The 27851-nt window shown below is 43.8% G+C and overlaps 1 protein-coding gene across 1 annotated transcript in view; it reads right to left on the bottom strand.

The window, feature by feature from the left end:
- The window catches only part of hfm1 (helicase for meiosis 1), a 109686-nt gene that overhangs the window by 13746 nt on the left and 68089 nt on the right, over window positions 1-27851 (bottom strand). The window contains exons 24-32 of the mRNA XM_078561898.1: window positions 27315-27400; window positions 25421-25504; window positions 24942-25099; window positions 22608-22711; window positions 11735-11896; window positions 4211-4300; window positions 2429-2559; window positions 2255-2337; window positions 2050-2150 (exon numbers count right to left, since the gene is read on the bottom strand). Coding sequence (XP_078418024.1) covers window positions 2050-2150; window positions 2255-2337; window positions 2429-2559; window positions 4211-4300; window positions 11735-11896; window positions 22608-22711; window positions 24942-25099; window positions 25421-25504; window positions 27315-27400 — 999 coding nt within the window. The remainder of the gene's footprint in view (window positions 1-2049; window positions 2151-2254; window positions 2338-2428; window positions 2560-4210; window positions 4301-11734; window positions 11897-22607; window positions 22712-24941; window positions 25100-25420; window positions 25505-27314; window positions 27401-27851) is intronic.

Here is a 27851-nt window from a genome sequence, read left to right as displayed (position 1 = left end):
TGTTCCCCTTAGTTGAAGGGTCAGTCACAAGGGGACATAAGTTCAAGGTCAGGGGCAGGAAGTTTAGAGGGGATGTGTGGAAAAACGTTTTTACCCAGAGGGTGGTGACGGTCTGGAATGCACTGCCTGGGAGGTTGGTGGAGGCGGGTTGCCTCACATTCTTTAAAAAGTACCTGGACAAGCACTTGGCACATCGTAACATTCAAGGCTAAGAGCCAAGTGCTGGTAAATGGGATTAGGTAGGTAGGTCAGGTGTTTCTCGTGTCGGTGCAAACTTGATGGGCCGAAGGGCCTCTTCTGCACTGTGATTCTGTGACAAAGACAAAAATATATCCCAATAACATATTGGAAATGTTGTCCATAATTCACTGTGCCCATACTTTATGGGAACATAGATGTATGGGCAACTCCTGTTTTAAAATTTCTTTCATGGAATGTGGATGTCGCTGGCTAGGCCAGCATTTATTGCCCATCCCTAATTGTCCTTTGAGAAGGTGGTGGTGAGCTGTCGTCATGAACTGTTGCAGTCGCTTAATTTTTATAAGTCCACAAGTGCACAAGTAATAACACTTAGGATTTCCTTTTAAAATTACAGATCATGGTTCGAAAGAAGATTGTAAAGAATAATCAAAGTAAACAGTGACCTTCCAAATAGTCCAATGATGATAATATCCTTAACTTTAACCAGCTATTTTAATCAATGTAGATAACATTACAAATTACTAAATATCACACTAGTGCATTCTAACCCAACACCAACTCAATACTAAAAGATCCTTAGTTCCAATCAAGGGTCTTTATCCAAAACATTCATTTGGATGTTTTTCTTTTCAGATGCTGGATGATCCGTAGTGCATTTCCAGCATTTTCTGTTGCTATATTCTGTAAATCACTCTAAATTTAGATATCTCATTGGTAAAATTAGGTAACTTGAATATTAATATATTAACAATTGATGTATTCATATGAAATACCTTTGTTGACTATACTAATGACGGTGTTAATCCATTTAAAAATAAACACACCAATGCCTTTGTTAAAATAGTACACAAAGAACCTTCACACAAATGGGGCAGGATTTTCCCCCCTTTGGGAGAAAAGTTGAATTGCGGGTGCGCACAGGCGTGCCTCCAATCGGTGCGCCCCGATTGGGGGCGCAGCGTCATTTTACGTGGGCGGGCCAATTAAGGCCCGCCCAGCGCGACGTCCGCATGGAAGTGCTATGCGCTCCATGTGCGGGCGGAGGGGAGGGAATCCCTAAACCCGAGAGTGCGCTCTTTCATGCATGCGCATGAAAGAGTGCACTCATCTCCCTGAGGCTAAGTGCTGCCTCAGGGAGATTGGCTGTTCTGTCACAAATATTAAGAATAGAAAAAAAAAATTCCTGACATGTCCCCTCATGTGACACTGTCACATGAGTTGGGACATGCCCATAATTTTAAAAAAAACTTTAATAAAATTTTTTTAAAACTTACATGAAACCTCATCCCGCCTGTGGATGAGGTTTCATGCTTTTTCTAATTCTTGCCGGGGCTCCTGGCCTGTCCGCTAACCTTAAGGTTGGATGGGCAGGTCCATTAATTAGCTAAATGACTCTGTCAATGGCCTCAATTGGCCATTGACAGGTCAGCAGGCTCACAGCTGATTTTGCTGTGCCCCCACCTACTGGAAAATTTAAATGGGGCGCGATGACGTCGGGAGTTCCGCCCGACGTCACCGTGCGTCATTTTACGTGTCGGCGAGCGGGCACCGCTCCCTGCTCACCGACGGGAAAATCCTGCCCATGAGTTAATTTCAAAAAAAGGCTTCAAGATCAAGTGCAGAATATTCCAGATTGCCTGTATGAATCCTTGCTGCCATTTTAAATTAAAGATGGCAATGACATTGTCTAAAGCAGTGTGGATTTCTGTCAATGAGATCATCTCAACATGAAAGCAGTACCATTGATATTACAAAATACGACACTCAAACTTAAATCCCACTCTTGGACATGCAAAATAGCACTGAGGTCTGAGACAGCAGCAAAAAAGAAAATTCTTCCGAACCCACCTTCACCATAATATGGTGTCTGTTGTTGTTGGTGACTTCTTACATTGATGTGATTCTGGTTTTGTGTTTGAGCTGCTGGACCTGGTTTTGTTTCATAGTACCTTGAAAGTAATTGAACATGAAAAATGCAATGTGATGAAGTTTAATTTTAATGTCAAATGCAATAAATTGCATTACACTTACTACGGTATAAGTATCTCTTTACCTAGATAATGTTGACAATGGAGGTTTTGCCGTGTAAGCAAACTGTTGAAGATTTACTGGCCCTAAATCATTTATTGTCTGTATCTATTACAAGAAAAAGAAAATGCAATGTTTTAACTCTTTAGATCTTTATAAAGTAATATTTTGAAACTTTACTGTGACACAGTAAAGTTACCTTTAGTCGTTTAACTGATGGAGCTGATGAAGTCTCACTTCTGCTTTTAAGATCACTGAGATAGGAAGAAAAATTTGTTGTTGTTGCTTCAGATATAGCGCAGCTCCGCCCAACTGATACACCAAATTTACCTAGAAAGAAGTACCATGCAGTAGTGGAAATAAATCACAGGTACACTGAGTAACAGAAATCAATTAAGCTAAAGGAGGACAAATTAGTGGGATCTGATGGAATGTATTGAAGATCCTGGGAAAAATTGGGTAAGTAAGAGTGGAGGCCCTAGAAATTATATCTCTGACAGTAACTCAGATGGGAGTGGGTGGGTGGAGGTAGCAGCTATATTTCCTGACATTGGTCACATGAGACTCAGCAGATTTTAGCTCCATGGGCCTCATCTACATAGCCTCAGTCAAATTCCTGCTCAAAACTAGTGGGAAGTGGCAACTGGCTGGCATGAGTGCAGTGTCAGGCAGCAGGAGACTAGGAACTGAAGGAATGGCACTCAGGTAAGTTATGTAGTCGGGAAGCTTTGCAGGGGTGGGGCAGGAGGAAGAAGTCAAAGTCAGGGTAGACTGAAACTCTGCTAATGTCCAGGAGAAAACGTTAAAAGATTTACCTTTTTGGGTTTCTTTTGGCAACAATTCTTCTTCCTATTGTGAGAATGGATGTTATTTTTAAAAATATTTTTGGGGAATATTGTGTCGTTCTTTGAAGAAGGCTGGGTGCCTGTGTATGATTTAATCAAGCTGGGCAAGAGATTGATAGGAGTCAAGTTGTCTGGGGGCTTTGAAACATGGAAAGGATAAAGGTGTTAAGTTTGAGGTACAAGTAAATAGGTTAGATCTAACATTTGCATTTTTATATAAGTTGAGAGTTTGTTTAAATATAAAAGGGGAGTCAGAGGTACCAAAAAACATGTTTGCATCTTGCAGGAGTTCCATAGGTAAATAGTAGTGGGGTGTTGTATTTTATTGACCCAAAAGCAAAGACAAGGTAGAGGCATAACAGTTTTATATTTTGGAACGATTTGAGTTTCAAAAAGGTGTGAGAACAATAAAACTGGAGATGAAAGGGAAACAAAAGGTATTTTAGAGTTAGTTGGAGAGCTTAGAGAGATAACTGGGAGAGGATTCATTTGAAGCAGCCATCTAGTCAAGCCAGAAAAGTCTTGGGCTGCAACAAGCAGTTTTATTCTGAAGTGGATTCCACTGCAGAGTGGAAGAAGGTAGAGGTCATGTGGTATGCCTGTATTGAAGATACAGCAGTTTGCCTTATGTAATATTACTGGATTTCATAGTTAGACATCTATAAGGGAGTGTTCCCTGGTAGGTGTTTACCTATGGTTTGACCAAGTAGAGAGTTTTTGGGGGAATGTTTTGGAAGACTAATCTTAATTGTGTAACTGTAATCTTTTGTGCTTAAGTTTTCTTTTATTCTTGTTAATAAAACTTACTTTTCATTTTTAAAAATTGCAAAAGCGTTACTGGACCTCTTACTGCTAAGATCGGTGTGTCCTCTTCTCATTTTCAGAATACAAACATAAGGGTATGGCCCGTAAACCAAGTTTCCCTCTGGGATTTGGTTTGCGCAGCAATTAACACTAGCTATGGTCATAACACTATCAGGTTGGCTTTAGCAGGAAACTCCCACCCCATGTGGGCAGGGTAAAAATACCTCCACACACTTCAGAATTACATTATGAGTGGAAATGTGCTGAAACATTTAACTAAATATACTTTCAATAGTTAAATAAATGTCTAATGTCTATTTATTAGCACTTACAACATTCATGACCACACTTGTCTTTATTCTTGCAGTAATGATGACAGAGTCTTTTTCCAGATTCTGTGTAGTTAAGCTCACTAGTAGATTCTATATTTGCAACGTAAGATACAATGAGGACAAGGAAGCTTAGTATGAAATTTATCTTCAAATATCAAAAGCTTATCTAAGAATTTTTTTTAAAAATTGCTTCTTGCAAATATCTATATATATATTGAATATTATTTCCTGAAATGATATTGCAATGTGCTGACGTTTTACTATTAAAATGTTTTGTTGTATAAATGATTGTAGCACTGCAGAGAGCCTTGAAACTCCCTGATTGGTCTGCACTCAACACATGGTCTAATCAATGATAGAATGAACAGCAGCCAGACAACATAACAAAACTTCGCCTTTTGCCTCAGTAGCTAGACTGAGAAACTATTAAAAAGGGTTACTACTATAAAACAGCCCATGTACAAACTCTGAACATGACCCTTTGACTCTGGCTATCTGATGCCAGCTGTTTTGTCTCTTGTGCACCAATTCCTAGCTAACAAGACTAACAGCAAAAGTCTTTTTATAAATATATTAAGAGAAAGAGAGTAGTAAATACATCCTGGAATGGTACCTGCGGATTGGAAGGTAGCAAATGGAACCCCAATATTTAATAAAGGAGGGAGAGAGAAAACTGGGAACTACAGACCTGTTAGCCTGACATCAGTAGTAGGGAAAATGCTAGAATCTATTATAAAGGGTGTGATAACTAGGTACTTAGAAAATAATGGTAGGATTGGGCAGAGTCAACATGGATTTATGAAAGGGAAATCATGCTTGACAAGCTTGTTCGAGTTTTTTGAGGATGTTATTAGCAGGGTAGATAAGGGAGAACCAGTGGATGTTATGTATTTGGATCTTCAGAAGGTTTTCGATAAGCTCCCACACAAGAGGTTAGTAAGCAAAATTAGAGCACATGGGATTAGGGGTAATATATCAACACGGCTTGAGGATTGATTAACCGACAGAAAACAGAGAGTAGGGATAAATGAATCATCCTTAGGTTGGCAGGCTGTGATTAGTGGAGTACTGCAAGGATCAGTGTTTGGGTCCCAGCTATTCACAGTCTATATCAATGATTTGAATGTGGAGATCAAATGTAATATTTCCAAGTTTGCTGATGACACAAAACTTGGTGGGAATGTGAGACATGAGAAGGATGCAAAGAGGCTTCAAGGGGATTTAGACAGCCTAAGTGAGTGGGCAAGAACATGGCAGATGGAATATAATGTGGAAAATTGTGAAATTATCCACTTTAGTAAGAAAAACAGAAATGTAGAGTATTTTAGTAAAAGGGGATAGATTGAGAAGTTTTGATGCCCAAAGGGACCTGGGTGTTCTTGTTCATAAGTCCCTGAAAGTTAATATGCAGGTGCAACAAGAAATTAGGAATGCCTTTATTGCAAGGAGATTTGAGTACAGGACTAAGGAAGTCTCGCTGAAGTTGTATAGAGCTTTGGTAAGACCACACCTGGAGTACTGTGTGCGATTTTGCACTCCTTACCTAAGAAAGAGTATACTGGCCATAGAGGGACTGCAACAAAGGTTCACTGGACTAATCCCTCAGATGATGGAATTATCCTATGAGGGGAGATTGAGGAGATTGGGGCTGTATTCTCTAGAGTTTAGAAGAATGAGAGGTGACCTCACTGAAGTGTACAAAATTCTTACAGGGCTCGACAGGGTAGATGCAGGAAGGTTGTTTTCCCTGGTTGGGGGCTCTAGAACCAGAGGTCACAGTCTCAGTATGAAGTAGGCCAATTATGACTGAGATAAGGAGGCATTTCTTTACTCAGAGGGTGGTGAATCTTTGTAATTCTCTATCCCAGAGGGCTGTGGAGGCTCAGTCATTGAGTATGTTCAAAGTAGAGGTCAATAGGTTTCCAGATACAAATGACATCAAAGGAAATGGGAATAGTGTGGAAAGATGGTGTTGAGGTAGCAGATCAGCCCGTTATCTAGTTAAGTGGCGGAGCAGGCTTGAGGGGCTGAACGCCCTATTTCTATGTTCCTAAATGGGAGAATCTGGGCCCATTAAAGATAGACGTGGAAGCGATTATTAAGGACAATAAGAAAATGGAAAAACTCTTAAATTAATACCTTGGCCAGGATTTTTATGCAGATGGAGAGCCTCTTCATCTTTGTGAAAATTGGTGGTGGAGGCCTGGATCTGGAAGTCCCACCCTCAACCCTCCCTCTGCTATTTTTGCAGGGGTGGGGGAAATGGGGGCGGGTTCTAACGTGCACATCCATGTTCTGGGAGGCAGCAGCACATGTTAAAGGGCAGCTGCCTCATTCAGATGTGATTTTGATTAGTGGAATGCCCAAAACACCACTTCTGCATTTTAGACCTGGTAGGAGAAGGTCTCAAGTTGCCAGAATTCTTTGGAGAGGTAGAGTACCCTTTTGGAGAGGAAAGGTACCCTTTTGGATATTGTCCCGGGACACCTTTAGGAGAGGTCAGGTGCCCTTTTGGAGAGTTAAAGTGCCGTTCACGATTGTTAAAATTAGACACGAATGTGCTAAAAAATGCATAAGAACTGTCAAGAGAACTTTTCAAGCTGTCAAAGCATTTAAATGTCCTTCCCTTTAACTATTAGAAAAAACTGTCTGCAGTGTGAAAAAACATCAATGCCTGCTCTTCACTCTCTCTGTTGTCTTAAGCCTGAGGGTTATCATTACAGGATTAGTGTTGCTTGACTGATTTCACAATCTATCATTATCATAGTAGGGTGCCTGTCAGTTCACAGTTTGATTGACAGCTGCAGGTAATCATTAAAGTGGGACTATGAATACAAATGCTTGTTAAAGGACATTAAATGTCCTTAATGGGTTTTTATCAAAGACTTTTTTTTTGAAGCAGTGAATTCACCAATAGACACTTAGGAACTTTATTTAATCTCAGCATGGGTCCTGAGGTCTGCCCATGGTTGGCATGGTAGATGTAAGAGCAAATGATGGTGAGTGAAGGACATGGGTTGGTATGCCTTGAGACTAAGTTGGCATAGTGACTAAGGGCTATAAAGGACCATGGGGGTGGGTAGAGGCCAAAGGTTGGCATTGAGGCTATAAAGGGCCATGGGTGTGGGTGAAGGGTCATAGGCTGGCATGGAGCATATGAGGGGCCATGGGGGTTGGTGGGGGGGTATAGGTTGGCATGGTGGATATAGGGGCCATGGGGGTGGGTGGGGGGACATGGGTTGACATGGATGGGGAATGGAGAGTGTGTGGGGGGATTGAAGGGGTGTGAGGGGTGAGGGCTGGAGGACTATTTTTGTTTTATTCATTTTTTGATATGATGCACAAAGTGCCAGAGCACCAAGGTAAACCTTCCACCCAGCCCACCTCTGCACCCAGCGGCCTCCGAACTCTTTCCGGGTCACCTGCCAAGACTCCCATTTTCACCCACACCCCCATCCCCTCCCCTGGCCAAATATCCGAACTTCCAGGGCACTTTATCCTGGGTCGGGTTTGTGGAGCCAGGAATTGTCCCCCCCCTGCGCAAAATTGAGGCCCTTGTATCTATTTTCACAATGAAACAAGAGGAGAAAATACTTATGAAACAAGAGAACCTAAAATTATAACCAGGAGAGGAATTTAATGTAAGTGAGAAAATAACAATGGAGAAAATAATGAGAAATAATGATAAATAGACAACACTAGGGCCTGATGGTTTCCAACCAAGTAAAGAAATTAGAAAAGGAATGTTAGTCATTATTTAGCAAAGCTCACTAGTTTCAGGAATTGTGTTCATAGGTTGGTAATTAGCAAATACCTGTCCATTATTTCAGAAGGTGGTGGTTGGGGGTGGGGGAGGTGGCATTGGGTGGAGTGAAAAAATTGCTAACTATAGACCTGTCAGTTTAAAATCAGTCATGCGGTGCAATCTATCATCGGGGAGAGAATGACTGAGCACTTTGTCAACTATGAGTGGATCAAAGACAACATGAATTTGTGAAGGGTAGGTCACATCACATCTGACTGATCTAGTTGAATTTTTTGAGGAAGTCGCAAACATGGTGGATAGGGGAATACCTACTTTTGTTGTCTATATGGACTTTTAGAAGCTATCTGATAAGGTTCCACAAGATGTTATTATGAAAAAATTAGGGTGCACAGAATTAAGAGATAACCTTGTATCATAGGTTGGTAATTCCTTGGGAGATGGAAGGCAAAGAATAGGGATAAAGGGAACATTCTCTGATTGGCGGATGTGGCAAGTCATATTCTCCAGGGATTTGTACTTGGGCCTTAGCCTTTTAACACACATATCAATGACTTGGATGAAAGAGAAATAATTGTATATACAAGATTGCAGATGACATGAAGTTAGGAGGTTCAGTAAGTTGTGTACTTGGGAGCAGAAAGATACATAGACTTAGTGAGTGGGCAAAACTGTGGTAGGTAGATTTCAATATTGGAAATGTGCCATCAGCTAGTTTGGTTCAAGGAAGATGATTCAAAATATTTTCTTAATGAAAGACTGGGTGCTGTGGAGAATCAAAAGGATTTGGGTGTACCATTAAATGTTATGGTGCTGGTATAATCAAAATGGCTAATGGGATATTGTCCTTTGTTTTAAGGGGGTTATAGGGTTACAGATTAGAATCAGGGAGGAATCTTGTGAAGGCGATGGGGTCGCAGCTGCTGGCTGGAGGACCAGTGTGAACTCTGCATTGCCACCATTGTGGAACGCACGTCGTATCTTGTGCCAATTTGTCACTTAACAGGCCAACAGCGGGCCTCCTCGGGATCAAGGACCCTGGGGTGCAAGACCCGCCAGCTAAGAGATGCTGGCCAATCAGAGGCCAGCAGCTCTTCTGCACACAACAATGCTACTGGGGAGGCGGTGGCTGCTGCTGGTACTACACCCACCTGAGGCTTTGGATTGAGGAGGGACCCAGGAATAGGTAAATGATGGCAGGAACGGGGTTGTTGGGTGGGGGTTAGGGGGTCAGCAGCAAGGGCAGGGCTCTTAGCAGCCCCCCACTTCCCAGTGCTGAGTCCCTCAATCAGGCACTGCTGCATTTGAATGAAGAAGGCCCCCCCACTAATCCCACAACCGGCCCCCTCCATGGTTTGCTTGTCATAATCCCCGTAGAGCGAGCACCCGTCGGCTGCTGGGTTAATACCAGCAGTGGTGGGATGAGGTCCTTAGGTGGGCATTAATTAGCCTCTTAAAGGCCTCAATTAGTTGCGGGTGGGAAGGCTGACCACAGGGCTTCCTGCCATGGACTTAATTGGGGTGGGGCAGGTAGGTGATGGGGACTCCCACCTGCCACCATCCACCTGATTAAATGCCCCCTGCCACCATAATCGCTACTGGGGAGGGTAAAGGATTCCACCCATTGAATCATGCAGCACAGAAGGATGCCACTTGGCCCATTGTGCCTATGCCAGATTTTTGAAAGAACTAACCAATTAGTCCCACTTCCTGCATTTTCCCATAGCCCTGAAAATGTTTTCTTTTTCAGGATATATCCCTACCAATTTTGAAAGTTACAATTAAATCTGCTTCTATTTTCCTTTCAGTCAATGCCTTCCAGATCATCACAAACAGCATAAAGTTTTCTCTTGACACCCTGGGTTTTTAAGCCAATTATCTTAAATGTGCATCCTCTGGTCATGGATATTCTTGCCAATGGAAACAATTTCTCCCTGAGTACTCCACCAAAACCACTCAAAGTTTTGATCACCTCAATTAAATCTTTCCTTAATTTTATTTGCTCTAAAAACAGTCACAACTTTTGGGTCTCCCCACATAACTGAATAATAATAATGGATTGGAATACAAAAGTGAAGAAGTGGTACGTGATTAGTCCAGGGAATGTTGGGGAGGTGGTGGCATAGTGGTATTGTTGCTGGACTGGTATTCTAGTGACCCAGGATAATAGCTTGGGGACCTAGGTTCAAATCTCACCACAGCAGATGGTAAAATTTGAATTCAATAAAAATCTGGAATTAAAAGTCTAATGATGACCATGAAACCATTGTCAATTGTTGTAAAAACCCATCTGGTTCACTAATGCCCTTTAGGGAAGGAAATCTACTATCCTTACCTGGTCTGGACTACATATGATTCCAGCCCCACAGCAATGTGGTTGGCTCTTAAAATGCCCTCTGAACAAGGGCAATTAGGGATGAGAAGGAAATACTGGCATAGCCAGCCACACCCACATCCCATGAACAAATTTTTAAAAATGTACTCTCTTCACCAGGGCCCTTCCTGCTGAAAGAATTGGGTATAATTTGTTTCCATACAATTGTGTAAATTCGCAGTTAATGAATTTGAGCTCGCCCACTCTCACTTCATTGCAGGTGGAGGTCATGGTAGTGGGCCTTCAATCTTTTCTTTCTGGCCTTTCTCATTACGTGTAGCCCAGGTCAGGCTGTCCTTTACGCCACAGATTTTCAATGTCATTTGTCGTCTTGGGTGCAAGTATGGAGGAGGAAAAGGAAGTTTATAAAGCCCAGGAGCTCATTTTGAGGAATCTTGGCTTGCAATGGATCTTGCAGAATACAATGGGTTCCTGCAAAAAGATGTGGATCTGCAGACATGGTGAGGAAAGTGGAATTGGGTTGAACAAATGTTGCAAGTTGACTTAGTCACTTTGCCCATTTGGTGGTGCCTCTACATGCCAAGCTTTGAATTCATTTTTAGTGAGTGCATTTAGGCAATGCTAAGTGTGCCACAGCTAGCTGCGGGTTATGTGTCCCAGTACAGCCATTTCTTCAGAAACATGTTAAGAGTAGTATGGATTGTGCTTTAAATACTTGGGCAATTCATAAGACTCAGTGCAAAATAAATAAATTCTTCTCCCTCAGTATATATGTGTACCTGAACAGATGGAACAAAGGTAAAATCTACACGCTGCAATCCTGATGCACTCAACTGCCCCAAGTTAATAGAATGTCAGGCACTCGCTAATTTATCATGGAGATGCCCAGGGACATCATCAGTCCCTTTAAGGCTCCATTTGACTCTTGATAAGGAGGCCAACAAGGAAAAAATTACAGGGGAAAAAACCCTTTCCAGTAGGCTCCCTGCGGAGATAGAATAGAAATCTGAAGGAACTGCCAAAGAAATTACTTCTGAGCATGTCCATTTCACTGTTGTGAAAAGTGAGCATAGCATAGGCATGCTGTCCCTCTGTCAGATAATACCCATCTGCTTTCTATCTTAGCATTACCTAGGACTCTCATAGGCACAGCTCCAGATTCCTCTGGGCAGAGACAAGAAAGTAGCTATCTATTAAACAACTCCAATGCCCCAAATAGAAGGACATGTTATCTGTTCCAAAAATTAGTAATTAGTACACCTTTAAGGAATTATTTCCTGGAAGATGTCCTTGTCAAAAAATGCCTTGCTCTCAGCCCTCTCAACCCAAACAAATAAATATAAAAAGATATCTTCCCTGTAACAAAAATTCATGATTCAAACTTTTTTTTACACTGACTGACCCCAAGAATTAATCAAAAACGTACCTTTAATTGCATTAATAGTGGGAACCATTAATGAATTTTCTGTCCTGTTCTGCTTTGCTGATTGTGTGTGCTGGACATCAGATTTTCCATGAATAAAGTGAGTTCCAAACCTCTTTGGCCCTGAGTAAAAGGCTGAATACTTCTGTTGAATGTCCAACCCAACTAGATGGAAAATGTAAAAAAAAAATTAATAATAATTAATTATTATAATAATTAATGTTATTAATTAATAACATTTATTAATGTTTTTAATAAAACATTAAATTTGTTAATGTTTGTCTGCTCTCATTCGATGACCTCCTCAACCTACCAGCAGTACGCCATCCCTCGTGCCACCCTATATGGTTAAACACAATATGCTGAGGAGTAACACCTGTGGCAGGTGGATTGGCAGCAGAAAACATCAACCAGAAATTACTCTTTCATCGTACACCCCTCTGCTCGTCCACCTGGCCTTGATCTCCCAAGGCGACAGTGGGCCCTTTTAAACTATTTCCAGATGGGTCAAAGTGCCTGTGCAGTTACACATCAGTGGGGTTGCCAGGCTGCAGCTGTGGCGCTGTCCAAACAATGACTCACAATGTTGAGGAGTATCCACTGACTAAATTTGAAGGTGGGCTTAACAAATACCATCTAGCCACTGACAAGACTATTGCTTGGCTCTGTGACTATGCAAACGCTAAATAAACAATGTGTGTGAGCAAAACTTAACAGCCTACTACTAGACCCAATGAACTGAAGCATAGCAGCCTCTAGATGTACCTCACCATGGGGAATCCAGGCCTAGCGAACAGGGGGCCTCTGCAAATGCTTCCCCACCCTTCTCATTAGGTAAGGACAATTGCTGTTCTTTTGAACTACATTGGGGTGGCGTTTTCACCAGCCTGATACATATAAATTAGGTGCCCTCCCACCGAAGCAAACTCCAGAAGGCACAATCATCCAAATTTGCACTAAGTGCAGTAGCTGGCGTGAGAAATGACATTTTACCCGCCAGCCGCAATGGCAGGTTTTTGCATCATATCAACCCTTCCCAGCACTATCCGCCTCATTAAGAATGCATTCACAGGATCGCTGGTGGGCAGGCTCAGATTTGCCCGCCACACTGTGACCTCAGCATTTCCTTGCTCAGGGCGCCATATTTAAAGCGCACCAGAACGCAGCCTACTTCATGTCCACAGACCAGGGCTGCTCCAAGTGACAGATGGCCCCGAAAGCAAAGAAGACGGCAGCCCCAAATTTAGTGGCACCTCTCTGGGATGCCTGCTGGATGTAGTGGTAGGCCGGCACGATGTCCTCTACACCCTCTCTGGCCACAGGAGGACCACCAGATCACCAATCCAGCCTGGGAGGCGGTGGCAGAGGTGGTCAACGAACGCCACCAGAGCACAGAGGAGGTCAGCCATCCAGTGCAGGTACAGGATGAATGATCTCATCCATTCCACCAGGTAAGTCAACCACCTCCTCACTCTCAACTCACACTCACAAATCCATCACACGTCCACAGGGATGTCACACCTCAAGAGACAACATCATTAATTCACAGCTCCCTCACATCTCCATCAGGCTCATATCCTCTGGAGCTCGGATCCTCAGCCCGTCCATGGCTCTGCTCTCCCACAAACATTCCACGCAGTGCCAAGTGTCCTGCTCACATTCTCTCCATCTGTTTTCATGCAGGAGAAGCTGGCCCACAACAGCAGGGAGAGGTCCTAGACCTGGGATGGAGTGGTCCACATTAGGCCCCTCACTCACTTTGAGGAGCGTGCCATCATGCTGACTGGTGAGAACGTAGACCGTGCCCATGGTGACAGTGAGGTGGTCAGTGAACACTCTTGTGAGGATCCTGCACCACATCATCCCTCTCTCAACGCAACTGTGAGTGCTCTCTCTCCTGCTTTTGACTCTGCTGCCATGCACTAATTATCTCTACTTTGGTTCACAGGGAGCTCTGCCAAGGGACCGACACCCTCAGCCAGCCAGTCCCTCCGCTCCATCCACATCCTCACCTCCAGCCAAGACACCACCTCCTCCATTGAAGAGCTGGGAATAAGAAGCCTGGAAGACATGTCACACACACTCTCCACCACCGCAGAGGCACACACCTTGGTGGGACCTAGATCTAGAGCAGGCTCAGGTTCCCAATCTGGTGGTCACCTCATGGAAACGTGTCCACAGCAGGAGGAGGCAGTTTCAGTCGAGCTCCCTGGCACTTGGAGTAATGTTGGGGAAGAAGCATCTGTGAGCTCTGAGTCAGATGATGAGGCTCTGGATTCGGCCTTCCAACTCATCGTGGAGAGTCAGCAGAAGGCGGGGGAACATCATGGAGAGCTGTTGGAAGCCCTCAGCACAGTGGCATGCAAGTCAGAGGAGTGGGTCCACCTGCTCTCTGATGAAGTGGCGCTCACATGTGCAGATATGGAGGTCTCCATGGGAAGATGGCCGATGCTGTGTAGACCCTGGTCCAGCAGAATGCGGAGATACACGCAGACCTGCACTCCATTGAGGTAGCCATGGATGAGTTCCTGCCGTGGTAACGTGAGGGGGAAACGGGGCACCTCGACATCTCTCCAGATGCTCCTTCCCCTCAAGGAGTCAGGCCGGGACCCTCAAGCACCTGAAGGCAGAAGAAGCAGCAGCTGAACACTCCTGGGTCATCCACTCAGGAATCTCAGAGGCTGTCCGCTCCTTCCAACTCCCCTTTGCCTGTGAGCCTCTCAACCTTGTCCTCTGTTACTGCAGAGGGAGCAGCTGGCCCACAGGACAGCCAAAGCAGGCCGGGACTTTCAAGGCCTCAGCTCTCCAGAGGACGCATACCAAAGTCATCAGAGGCAACAGGGCCAACCATTGCACAGGCTGTCTCCCCCCCTGCTATGGATGTCAGGGCAGCACCTAGAAGAAGTGGTAGGCCCAGAAAAGTTAAGAAATTCTGATCACAAGTGGTTGCATAGGTGAACACATTTTGTCACTTTATAATCTGAAAATATATTCACTTTTACTTGAATAATGCGTAATGTTGTCTTTCAGCTTCATTGACAGGCTTTGTGGTCCTCCCACTGCATCACCCCCACTAGCTGTTCAACTGCATGCAGCCAAACCATGAGTGATTCTAGAGGCAGAAGTGTGTGTGTGTGGCAGGGCCTTTCAGAGCCCCGTGTAAGCACTCTCCCATGCACATAGAGCCTTCAGCCATCACACTCATCTTACTGTCCCAAATATTTTCAATGCTGCCTGCTGGGGTTCACTTTCAGTTGTCCATCTGAGCTGGACCTCCGCCCACTCACTGACTGCCTCCCAAGCAGCACCTGTGCCCATCCACACGAGGCTCTGCTCACTCTTGATTTCAACAAACATGGTCATGGTCAAGTATATTGTCAGTTCCCCCATCCTTTCCCCTCCCCCAGTCACCCATTGTCCTTTCCCCTATCACTGTTGACGCCCCCCTGGCACCACCTTCCACCACCCCACAGCCACCTACCAACCCAAACCCTTATCTTTCCAGGATGTCCACGTGAACGTGTTCATTCCCTACCTTCCTGAGAATCCCAGCTCCATCCACATTGACCTCCCTGACCACCTCCTTCCGAACTCCAGGGTTCATGTCTGCCTCCAAGTCCCCACACACCACTCTTGCCACCCCTTCTAGTGATACTGACGCACCCTCACCCTCCCACCTCCCTCTGTCCCCTTTCACACTCACCATTCCCTCCTACCATGCCCACCCTCAGTTTGCTCCCCAGGAGGCAGTCATTGACTCCATAGACCCCTCCTGTGCACATTCACTGAGACATCCTGCCTCTTACTCTCTCCTCTCCCAGACACCTTCCCCCCTCTGATCTCCCTCCCTTACCCTTTCCTCCTCTCTTGCATCTACCTGCCCACTTGCTGCATTTTCCCCACTTGCTACATTCTCCCCCAGAATACCCTCCTTCTCCCGTATTCCCTCCTCCCCTCCCAGACACCTTTGTTGCCCCCCCCGCAACCTCACCTCCCGACACCTTCGTCCCTCACCTCCCCGCTACCTTTGTTTCCCCTCCAACCTCACCTCCACTACATTTTTGTTCCCTCCCAACCTCACCTCCCAGAGGCCTTTGTCTATGCCCCCCAGCTGCCCCGCCATCCCATACACCTTCCTCTCCCAGTTACACCTAGACCTTCCTCTCCCACCTCCGTGCCCACCACCCCACCCTGTACTTCTTCCCCTCCAAGTCACAGCTAGGACTTCTTCTCCCTACCACTCGCCGAATATCCGTAGCAGCCCATGACCAAGGCTGTCATGTTCCGAAGCAGACCTGAAGCATCAATGGAGACTTCCCATCTTTCTTGAGCAGCTTTGCGGCAGAGCCATGTCCATGAGGATCCACCCAGCATGTGATGCATGTGTTCCTCCAGGGTCTGGCAGCTGTAGGGCTCCAGCATCTTCTTCTCCTTAGATGTCCACGATCTGAACAAGGCCCTAAAGGTGAGTCCCGACTTCTGCATGTCTCGCTTGTCCAGATGTGTTCTGGGCTGGCGTGTTTTCCTGCTGGCATAATCGGGTGTGGGGGAACAATTCCAATTGGTCCTTATTTTGCATCGCATTAGTGGGATGCAAATCAATTCGTGTCATCGGATGATCCCGCTGCGATTTCACACTGGCGTGAAACCGATTTCTGTCCCTCCCACCAAATTGTCTCCCCTCTCCTTGCCTGCCAGACACCCGCAGCCAACGGGGCCGGATGATTCCATCCCCGGTGTAAATGCTGGGGCCCAGATTTTCCTGTCTCAACATGGGTCCGAAGTATGTTGGGCTGGATTTACAAATGGAGGGAGGGATCCAAATCTGGTATTCCCAGCATTGACAATTTTCATTGGTGGGGATAAATGGGTAGGTTGAAAGTGTGCACACTGCTGTCCTAATGTTGCTGACACCATTGCAAAATCCCAATGTTATTATAAGGCTCGTGAGTTCTGTTCATAGTGGATTCTAGGCGAGTGGGTTGGAGGGTATGAGTAGCTGAGGGCGGGTATGGCAGTGAAAGGGGCTACGGGGTGTGAGGGAATATGGTGGGGTGAGGGGGTGATGGTTAGGGAATCTCATACTGCTCTCCAGAACTAGATTGATGTCTCAGTGAATGGAGGTTGGCCTAGCTGCCTAACCATTGGCCCATCTCTGCCTCCACCTCAAGCCTGATGCAGGAGGCAGCAGGCCTGACTCCAGGCCATTCCTGTGTCTGCTGGATGAAAATAGCCCTAGCAGGCACTGCTGGGTAGGAGACGGGATCACGATATTGTCTGCTCATGGTGGATGCTGGGTTGTCCCCCAACTCCTGATAAAATAATGTTCCAGATGTCTATTGATAACTTCACTACTTAAAAAAAACACTCTCATTGGTTAAAAATCTATTCGATATATTTAAATACATTCAAGTACTTCATCCCCTATCAAAACACACATTTGTATTGATGGTCCCACATCAAAGGTTTAGAGCTGTTAATCAAACTGTGAATTTTCAAGCCCTCCCTACCTCCCATGCTGTGGTGATTATAGGTTGGGGAATCAGTCATGAAGCACTAATCCTATAATGAAAGCTCTAAGTGAAAATGCAACAAGTCACAGCAGGCTATCTTTTTATAATTTAAAGAGCTTGGGGATTTAAATGGCTTGACAGCTCCAATGCGATCATCTACTTTTTAGACACATTCACGTCCACTTTTAACATTCCCAAAGGCCACTTACCCTCTCCAAAAGGGCACCTTACCTCTCCCAAAGGATCAATCCAAAAGGGTCCCTTACCAGTCCAAAAGGGTACCCTACTTCTCCAAATGATTCTGGCAGCTTTAGATCTTTAGGTCAAATGTTGAAAGCCCATGTTTCGCATATCCATCGAATGAAAATTGGATCTCTTTGAAGGCAGCTGCCTCCGTGAACCATGGATGTACAGCCACAACCAGCCGCCACCCCCAACCTCCCAGCAAAAATGGTGGGTGCCAGGTTTGGGGACGGAACTTCCAGAATCGGGACTCCAGTGCCAATGTGGCTAAGTCTGTTCTGATGAAATGACAGGCCCTAGGTTTTTTTTTCATTCAACAACACAATTATATAGAAACAGAGATAAATCAGATTTTTAAATAGCGCAGTTCTTACTTCTCATTGATACTATTTTTCTTAAGTGGGAATAACAAAGACCTTTTGAGGTGATTTTTATGTAAGTGTATTCCAGTAGGCACAGAGAATCCTACTTTACTGAAATTATATGTATATATATATTCATAAGAACCCTCGTGAACTAAACTAAAGAACTGGGGAAGTTTCCCATATTACTCGTAGCTTTTTAACAACACAATAAATGGGATCAGGAGTAGGCTGTATGACCCCTGAAGCCTACTGTCATTCAATAAAATTGTGGCTGATCTTTTACCTGAACTCCGCTTTCCTACCCTATTTCCATGGCAAGGATTTTACGGCACCTCCCACCCGGCAGGATATTACGGTCCCGCCGAACCGAATGGAGATTTAAATAGCTCGCTGTATCTGCTGGGGTGAGACACGCCGTGGGGAGGCCATAAAATTCTGGCCCATATCTCTTGATTCTCTTAGTGTTAAACATCTATCAATCTCAGTCCTGAATATACTCAACAACTGAGCATTCATAGCCCTCTGGGGTACAGAACTCCATGGCCAGAATTTTTAGCTCGGCAGGTGGGCGTGTGCCCGACCCGACCAAGCGTGAAATGACGCGCGATGACGTTGGCTGAGCATGTTGACGTCAACGTGCAGTTGCGCGATAGTTTGGTCGGCGGGCGCGCACCAGTGCCAGCAGGGCGCTCACTGACAATTAAAAGTCCTATTAAGGCCATTAAGTTATCAATTGATGTTTATTTTTCACTGCCCATTCAACCTAATGGTTGGCGGGCAGACGAAAAGACCAAGTGGCCTTTGCATTTTTTTGAAAACCTCATCCACGGGTGGGATGAGGTTTCTAAAAGCAAATACAAATAAAATATAAACTTTATTTTTTAATTAAAAACATGTCCCTGCTTATGTGACAGGGTCACATGAAGGGACATGTTTTATTACATTTTCTGTTGTTTATTAATTTTTTCAATATCTTCTTCATCTCCCTGAGGCAGCTCCATGCCTCAGGGAGATTATTCAGCGCTCTCTTATGTGCATGCGCAAAGTTTGCTCTAGGCCTGCTCGTCCTCCTCCCCCCCCACCGCCCGTACATAGGCCCGCCAGCGTGAAATCGCGGTGCTCTGTCGAATTGCGGGCGGCTTCCCGACCGCCCCGCCGATCCCGCACGCCAGGGGCAAAATTCTGCCCCATTAGTTCATAACTCTCTGAGTGATGAAGTTTCTCCTCATCTCAACCCTCAATGGCTGACACCTTATCCTGAGACTATGATCCTTAGTTCTAGACTTTCCAGCCAGAGGAAACAGCCCTACCAAGTCCTGTAATAATTTTATTCAGGGAACTTCTGCCCACAGAGCCATCAACCATAAAAACAGAACTTGAATACAGTGGCAGAAATGGCTCATATACTATCTCCTCTGGAGTAACGCATTGACCTCGTAAATTTGCAAGATACAGACTAGGGCTGGATTTTCAACTTTGTTTGGTAATTGCGTTAGTTGACATGGAGAGTATAAGGGCAAAGGATGGTGGGTGGGGGGGCATGAGTTAGCATGAGTTAAGTTGACACAGGCCCTACAAAGGACTATTGGGGGTGGGTTGAGGGACATAGGTTGGCATGGAAGGTTGGAATGGAAGGTATGAGGGGCCATGGGGGTAGTTGGAGGGACATAGGTTCACATGGAGAATATGAGGGCCCATAGAGGTGGATGAGGGGCATGAGGTGGCAGGAGTTGGTATGGAAAGGGTGTGGAGGTGAGGGGGTGTGAGGGCTAGGGGGTTGTTTTTGGTTTTATTGTACTTTTTTACAACTAGGATGAAGTTCCAGAGTGCTGCGGCGACCTTTCACACAGCCCACCTCCACACTTGGCAGCCCTGTGGCACTGCACGGGGGCAGCGGGCCAGACTCCTGTGAATATCTGCACCACCCCATGAAAATCCATAGATCTGGTGCACTTTCTCTTGGGTCGGGTTTGCAGAGTTGGGAACTTTCCCACTCTGCATTCCTGCCTTGGGGGTGATGATTCAGCCCAGGTAGATTTTACCCTGTCTGGTCATGTGCTTTTTTTCTACCAGTTTGGCAGAACTGGAGCAGAAAATGGGTCGCTCATATTACATCTGGTGCATACCCCTAACAATAGCAGGATTTATTTGTTTACCTTTGCTTACACAATCCCTAGTACTTTTTGGTGAAAGCCAAAGCTGGCTGAATTTATCTGGCATTTGGCCATTCTGTCATGTCTTTAGTTTATGGAAATAACATTTTGCTTCTTAACTACTTGGCTTCCCATTTTGTTTGCTAACTAAGAAGCAAAATACACTGATTATCCTTCACATTTCATTAAATTTTACATAGAGTGAAATAAATGATTGGGACATATAAATAAAAACAGAAAATGCTGGAAAAACCCAGCAGGTCAGACAACAGCAGTGGGGAGAGAAACAGAGTTAACGTTTCGAGTCTGTATGACTCTTCTTCAGACTGGGACATACAGCTGGGATTAAGGGTTGAAACGGAAATATTAAAAAGAAACTTTACAGAGATTATTTTTTTAAATGTGGATTTAAAAAAAAAATAATGGAGTAATTTGACGTTCCACCAATATAAAATTTGTTTTCAGGGCCAGAGAGGTTTTACATCAGTAATTTTGAACTTGGTATGCCTTCATAAAAACCCAGTTACACCTCATTCAACAAAGTGTAATTTTTATAGGGATTTTTACAGGGAGTGACTAATCTACGTCAGTTTGACGATTTCAATCTGGTTGAAGTTTGCAGGGTACGCACCCTTTGGAGAAGCACAGGCTCACTGACAGCAACTTCTGGTTTTCCACATTGAACTATGCATGGACAAACTCCAGAAATTGCTGTCAGTTTCAGAGGCCGGCAAATGTCAATTGTTTTGCCATTGTTAACTACAGCAAAATTGGGGCCCTTGTTTCTCATGGTTCAAGTTTAGCTTGAGGCTGAAAAAAAAGGACTCCTCGTGTTTTTGAGGGGTTTTTTTCTCATTAAATGGCCTCCTCCCCTCTTGTGCCACAGCAGGTATCGCTGGTAATCTACTTTGCACAGATAACCATCCTTGATCCAGGAAAGTGGGTTGGAATTGCAACAGGATAGAAGTCCTGGTCCAAAGACCATCCAACAGGAGAAGGAAAATATGACTCAAAGGGCTGGATAATTTTAGTCCCCCAATGGTGGGGGCGAGCACAGAGGTGAGTGAGTGTGGAACATTATGCCAACGTGCAGCATGGCACCATCCAACAACCGTGCCATTTTCTTAGAGGCGGGGTGGTGGAGGGGGTCATTGGTTTGCAGGACTATCCATGCCTCACAAGCGGTGGTCAGCTGATTAAAGTTCCTTAAAATGCCATTAAGATTGATTGTCAGATGCCAAATGGAGCCTCTTGGCCTTCTGAGGCATTGGGTACTAGACTATCAGCCTGGAAGCAGCCTCATGGCAGCAGACTGGGCATTCAGCACCAGATTCGACTGTAATAGGATCTTGAGCCAAGTAGCCTTGGCAGATCCCAAACTAAGCATAGGTAAACAGTAAGTGCCACATGATAGTGCTATCAACACCATCTTTCCTCACTTTGCTGATGATTGAAAATAGACTGATGGGGCAGTAATTGGATGTGGTTTGTCATGCTTTTTATAGACACGATATAACTGGTCAATTTTCCACATTGTCAAGTAGATGCCAGTGTTGAAGCTGTACTAGAACAGCTTGTCTAGGCAAGTGGCTAGTTCTGGAGCACAAGTCTTCAGAACTACAGCTGGGATATCATCGGGGTCTATAGCCTTTTCAGTATTCAGTGCCTTCAGCAGTTTCTTATTATCACGTGTAATTTTAAATGAGACTTTAAACTGAGGCCCAGTATGCCCTCTCAGGTGGACATAAAAGATCCCCTGGTACTGCTTCACTGACTAGTATTCCAGAGACCCAGGGTAATGCTCTGGGGACCCCGGTAATGCTCTGGGTTCAAATCCCACCACGACAGATAATCCAATAAAAATCTGGAATTCAAAGTTCTGATGATGACCATGAAACTATTGCTGATTGTTGTAAAAAAAAACCATCTGGTTCCACTAATTCCCTTTAGGGAAATCTGCCTACAGGTGACTCCAGACCGACAGCAATGTCATTGACTCTTAAAAAAAAAGTTATCCCTAATGACCTTGCCAATATATATCCCCAATCAACATCACAAAAGAAAGTTGTCTGGTCATTATCACATTGCTGTTCTTAGGAGCTTGATGTGCATTTCCTGAATTACAACAGTAATTACAACACTTCAAACATACTTAAAGTATAACTGTTTTGGGATGTCATGAGGTTGAAAGTTCTTTTTGTTTTATATCCTGAATTTACTTTGCTACTAATGGATGGCTTCTAGAAATAGAGACTGCAAACTTCTCCGGTCGACAAGAATGCATAAAAAAACCTGTGCAAGGAACCATGCTCTGGCAGTAATTTGAAACAACAAAACAAAGGAATAATTGATCTGAAGAATAGTTGGAGAAAATGAATTACTCTAGGTAGTGACATACAATGCCAGAGTTCTGCTCCAAATAATGATTCATAATGGTGGGTATTGTATTTTTTAAAAAAGAGCTCTTTTTTAACTGATGAAGGAAAGATCACAGCAGTTGAAAATTCTCTTAAAGGGTCTGGTGTCCTGAGTTGCTGAAATTGCCCTTCTTGAAATATAGATTAATTAAAAACTACACTATTACAACATAAATCCGACTTACCATATTCAGAACTGATAAGATTAACACTTAGTTCTTCACCTTTAGAGGCTCTTTTAACTACAATTTTCTTTGTCCAGTTTCCTGATTTCAGCAGAGCTGAATCACTAATTTAAAAAAAGATCAGGATTAGCACCCTTGTGGCTTACTTAGTAAGGGACCACTCAGGGTGGTACTTAGGCATATAGAACAGGAAGATTATTTGTTTTATTTCTGAGCTTTAGATTCTCCTCCATGATGCCATTTGAAATTTGGTGAGGCAGCAGCAAATAATGAAGCGATATTAGCCTACTGCCACCTCAACGGCTAACTGATATTTCTCTTATCCCGCCCCTGGAACTGCACAGGCTGCTCCTTCCCTACCTGCTGCATACAAATGGGTATGAGTGAGGCTTGGACCCCCCCCCCCCAGGAATGTGGTGGTAGGGCCCCGTGTAGTAGCGGTAATTGCTCAAAAAGAGAGCGCCTGCTGGGAACCTGCATTCTACTCTGCCACTAGAATTTATCTGCAAAAACCCCAATCTTCTACAAGGCCTTCATTAGCACATCAGTTAAGATACTTGGGATGCTTCTGCCCCTTTAACAACATTCCCAGCTCTTCAGGTTGCATTGCAGTACTGGCAGAATGGGCTATTGCTTGACGGCGGTTCTTTTAGCAGCCTGCCCTGAAAACTAAATGACATTGCCAGCTCAGGAAATTGTGGTGCAGTTTTGGTTTGGCTGGTGTTGGATCAATACACCGCTGCAGGTGTTTGTGATTTAGCTGATATTAGCCAATGCAGCAGAATGGATTCTAGAGTGGGCCTCCACGGAAACAAAATAATTTTGGTTTCATTCTTAAAAGTAATTTAACATTTTTTCCCTTCCCCATTTTAAGCTCTTCCAGCACCATATATATAGGCGGAATGTGTCCTCTCGCTGGTGGTGAGCTTGGAGGTGGGAAGGACATGTAGCTAGGTTGGATGGTGGCATATTGGAACCCTGCCGCCTTCCCACCAATGTGGGAAGGCCCATGGTCAACCTTCTTGCCCTGCTGCCAATTGAAGACCTTAAGTAGCCAATTAATGGCCATTTAAGGGCCTTATCCTGCCACTGGAATTAACCCAGGTATTAACCCAGTGGTGGCGGCCCTGTCAACATGCATGAAAAACTTTGTGACCAGCTTGTCACATCTGGTGGTGGGGGGAGGGGAGGGGGTTGTCCCTCATTCAAAGGCACTGAATGCCTGATCAAGGGACACAACTTTGGGGAGTGGGAGGTCGGGGGTGTGGTGCTGCTGAGAACCAGTCCCCTTGACCTTCCTGCCCAACCCCTTACATCCCTCTCTCTCTCTGCGACCCCCATCCCCACATTACTTAACTGGCCTGGGTTGCTCTGTGATCCTGGGACTCCAGTAGGTGTTTTTCCTGCAGCAGCCATAGCCTCCCCTCTGGTACTGCTGAGCACAAGAGCTGTTGGCCACTGATTGGCTCTTGGTAGGCGAGACTTCCGATGCCGGGGTCTTGATTCCAGGGAAAGGCCCGCTGGTTCCCTTGCCACAGCCTGATTGGCTTGTGGTTCAGCAGGCCTTCCCGAAAAGCAGCACAGGTCACACCGCTGGCTCTTCAGACTGCAGGTGAGACCCCTGATGCCTCAAGAAGATCCCTCAATAAGTAGCCCAGCTAAGAAGATAAATATGAGACTCGTGTACAGACCAAAACCAGTCCAGTAATCATCACCCAACAGTAGAGAAACAATAATAGTGTCAACATAAAAGCAGATAGTAATCAAAATATTTTGACTTATCTTTTCAGTACCTGTGAGCAGGTTCAAAGCCATTTTCTGAGGCTATCTGGATAACAGTAATGACTTTTCCCACAATTTCGACACTAACAGTTCTCTTGTGGCATTATTCACTCCCACTGCAGTGTGCTGCTGTCCAATAAACCACTCATGGCATCCTAAGGCTCTGGAGAAAGTACTCTACTGTACTGAGTTGCCAGCCATTCCAAAAATGGAATTTTGTCTGTATTAGATTAATAATTTTAAATCCTTGTTGCTAATGTCACCACGCAATGGGTTAATAAATTCATGCAGAAAATGGGCCTGATACACATTCAATGTGGAATCTAGACAGGTTGCTTGGATGGGAACTGATGGGAGTATTGCATATATATCAGAATGTTTATGAGTGGTTTTTGGCCGACAATAGGTGGTTTTAATGCCTTATGTTGATTGAATGCAGACACAAGGTTGAGATTTTAAACATGTAAAATAAGTCTTGAAAAATTCACTATTTCCATTTGCATGTGTCCAGATGATGCTGCACTATGCACCTTAATAAATTTATATACTTGCGTGATTTTTTGTTTGTAAACAACTTGATTGTCTGCATCTCCTATGATTAGGGAAGTGTGGTGATTGTCAGGTGCTGTTCTCTTTTTCTGTAGTTGCTCATAATTTGTTAAAGTAATTGTCACAATGATTTCTGCCGCTGAAGCATGGTATCTTGCAAGCTTCAAAAGAAAAATATTCCAAATGAATGAAGTAAGGATTCATTCTATGCTTTATTATAATCAAGCACAGCTAAAGAAACCTCAATGGGGGTAGATTTTCTGCAATTTGCAACACATTGTAAACACATAAAGAATACATGATTTCACTGTAAATAGTAAATGATCTAGGTCTTCCCTAATATAATTTAAATGGTAAATAATTTTGATTTTTACAAAATACAAAAATATTAAGCAATCACTCCTTTCTTGCAAATATCACTGGTCATCCAAATAACTGCAAAAGAAATCCTATACCACTAATAATTACAAAGGTGAGATCACCTGTTCAACACTGAGCTCATATTTCGGGAGATGAATAACAGATTCTCTTATCTGGCTTCCAAAAGGGGGTTGTCTGTTCACAATCTACAAAAATAATAATGACTTTTATTGCATTATAATCAATGTATGTCAACGTAAACTGAATCAATGTGTAAAATCTTACTAATATTTCTACAACATATACTAAGCAGATCAATACAGTTAAATATTAACATCTATCATTTCCATGACATATGCATTTGTTATTGCTTCACTGGTACTATATGAAAGAAAAAGGGGTGATTTCAACAGTAAATATGCTGGTGAACAAAATTATACACTCCTGGTGTGTGCAGGTCCACAACAGGAGCAAAAATGTGTAAAACTACCCCTGAAATATTCACTTTATACAATATTTTTTAATACATAAATAAATATGTTGACTGAAGAAAAAATTTTAAAAATGCTTTTAAATCCAATTTTTATCACACTTCTTGTTTGTTTGTTATCTGGAGGCCTGTAGGGGCGGGTGTGAGGGCGGTACACCTTGTCTACCAAATATAATCTTAATTTCTGCGTTGTAATAATACAAACATGCATTGGAATTTACAGAATTCAAATGTTTTTAAAAACTTACAATGCAAAATTAGACATTTGTTAAACCTTACGTTTAGGTTGACGAGGAAGCTGTTGTATAAGAATGTGGCAATTGTAAGAACATAAGAAATAGGAGAAGTAGGCCATTCAGCCCTTCGAGCCTGCTCCGCCATTCAATAAGATCATGGCTAGTCGTTTGTTAGTATAGAACTTGAGTATTACTGAAAAAAGAGGCACACTATCGAAGCTTTTCATCTTGCACTCATCAGGACAGCTGTGCAAGATAAACTAACAGTAAAGGGAACAATAATTTATACTGCGTAATAAGAGAGTGCGGATTGGTTGGTAAGTGGGCTCTGACTGGTAGAGATGTTGCCATGGAGATTGCTGCAGAGAACAGTTAACTCCCACAATTCAAACCAGGCCAGTCGACTCTGATTGGTCAAGGCATTGCCATGGGGAATGAACCAGTGAATGGCTGTCCCCCAAGCTTTTGTTTAGTTGGAAAAAGCATAATGTGTGTGCATGCTCCTCTCTCTGCAAAGGACTGGGCCCTGTGTGTGAATATATGTGGCTTCTAGCCACATAGTCACGCATGCTAGAAGCCACATATAATGTATCTTGCGTAGCTGTCCTGATGAGTGCAAGATGAAAAGCTTTGATAGCATGTCACATTTTTCAGCAAGATTATGCCTGATTTGATTGTGGCCATAACTCCACTTTCCTGCCTGCCCTCCATAACCCTTGACTCCCTTGTCAATCAAAAATCTGTCTAACCCAGCCTTGAATATATTCAATGATCCAGTCTCCATTGTTCACTGGGGAAGAGAATTCCAAACACTAACAACCCGCTGAGAGTTGAGAAATTCCTAATTCAGAGGCCATGTATTCTAATCCCATACTAAAAAACTGAATTCAGGTAATTAGTAATTTGTGGGCCTGTACTGGAAACGGAAAAAATAACAAGGGAAGCTGTTGGACTTAAAGGACTCAGCTGGTTCTCTAACATCTTTCGGGAAAAGGGAATTAGCACCTCTACCTATTCTGCTCTATGCATGCCTCCAGTCAACACAAGCCAGTTCAACATATATGATCTCAGGACAACTAGGAATGCATAATAAATGTGGCCTTGCCAGTACTGCCACATCCCACAAAAATGATGCATGAAACTTACAATAACAAATCAATACCCGAGAGACAGAGTAGTCACAAATAGAGGAGACAGAGAGACAAAGATAAGAGATGCACAGGACACTCCATGAGAAATGTCACGGGAGATCTATTAGTAGGTATAAAGAATTGATGGAAGAATGAATACCAGCTCTAATTCTCTTGCATTTACATCTTCTATCTTCTGGAATGTAGTGAGGCCTGCATTTACCATAGCACTTGACAGAGTAGGTCCTGCAAACAAATTAACAATGAAAATTACATTGTACGTCTCACTTATAAAATACTTTAGAAATGTTTTAGACTATAAATTTTATATGAAAGCTGGCAACCATTTCAGTAAGGAGTACATGATACAAGACTTTGAACAGGAGTGAGTATAAGTGAAGGATAGTACGTGCAGAAAATTAATTCCTCAAATCTTGCATTTTTATTATTAATTATTATTATTGTTGTTGTTCTTGCTTGTTGTTCTTAGGTAGTTTGAAGCACCAATACAAGTGTTCCTCATGTGTTACCTACACTGAGTTAGTTTCTTACAATTGTCTCCCAAGGAATTTGTTCAGGGGATAGGGTGTGTATGAACTTAGACTACTTAGGGAGTGTGAGGCTAAGGGAGGGCTGGTGGTATTTCTGGTACACCTTGCATTTTCACACAGCTGTTGTACAGCATATCCATCTTGAG

This window comes from Cetorhinus maximus, chromosome 17 (genome assembly GCF_964194155.1).
Source record: "Cetorhinus maximus chromosome 17, sCetMax3.hap1.1, whole genome shotgun sequence".
NCBI classification, from domain to species: domain Eukaryota; kingdom Metazoa; phylum Chordata; class Chondrichthyes; order Lamniformes; family Cetorhinidae; genus Cetorhinus; species Cetorhinus maximus.
Note: the sequence above shows the minus strand (reverse complement) of the source record. Positions and strands in the feature narration are given on the sequence as shown.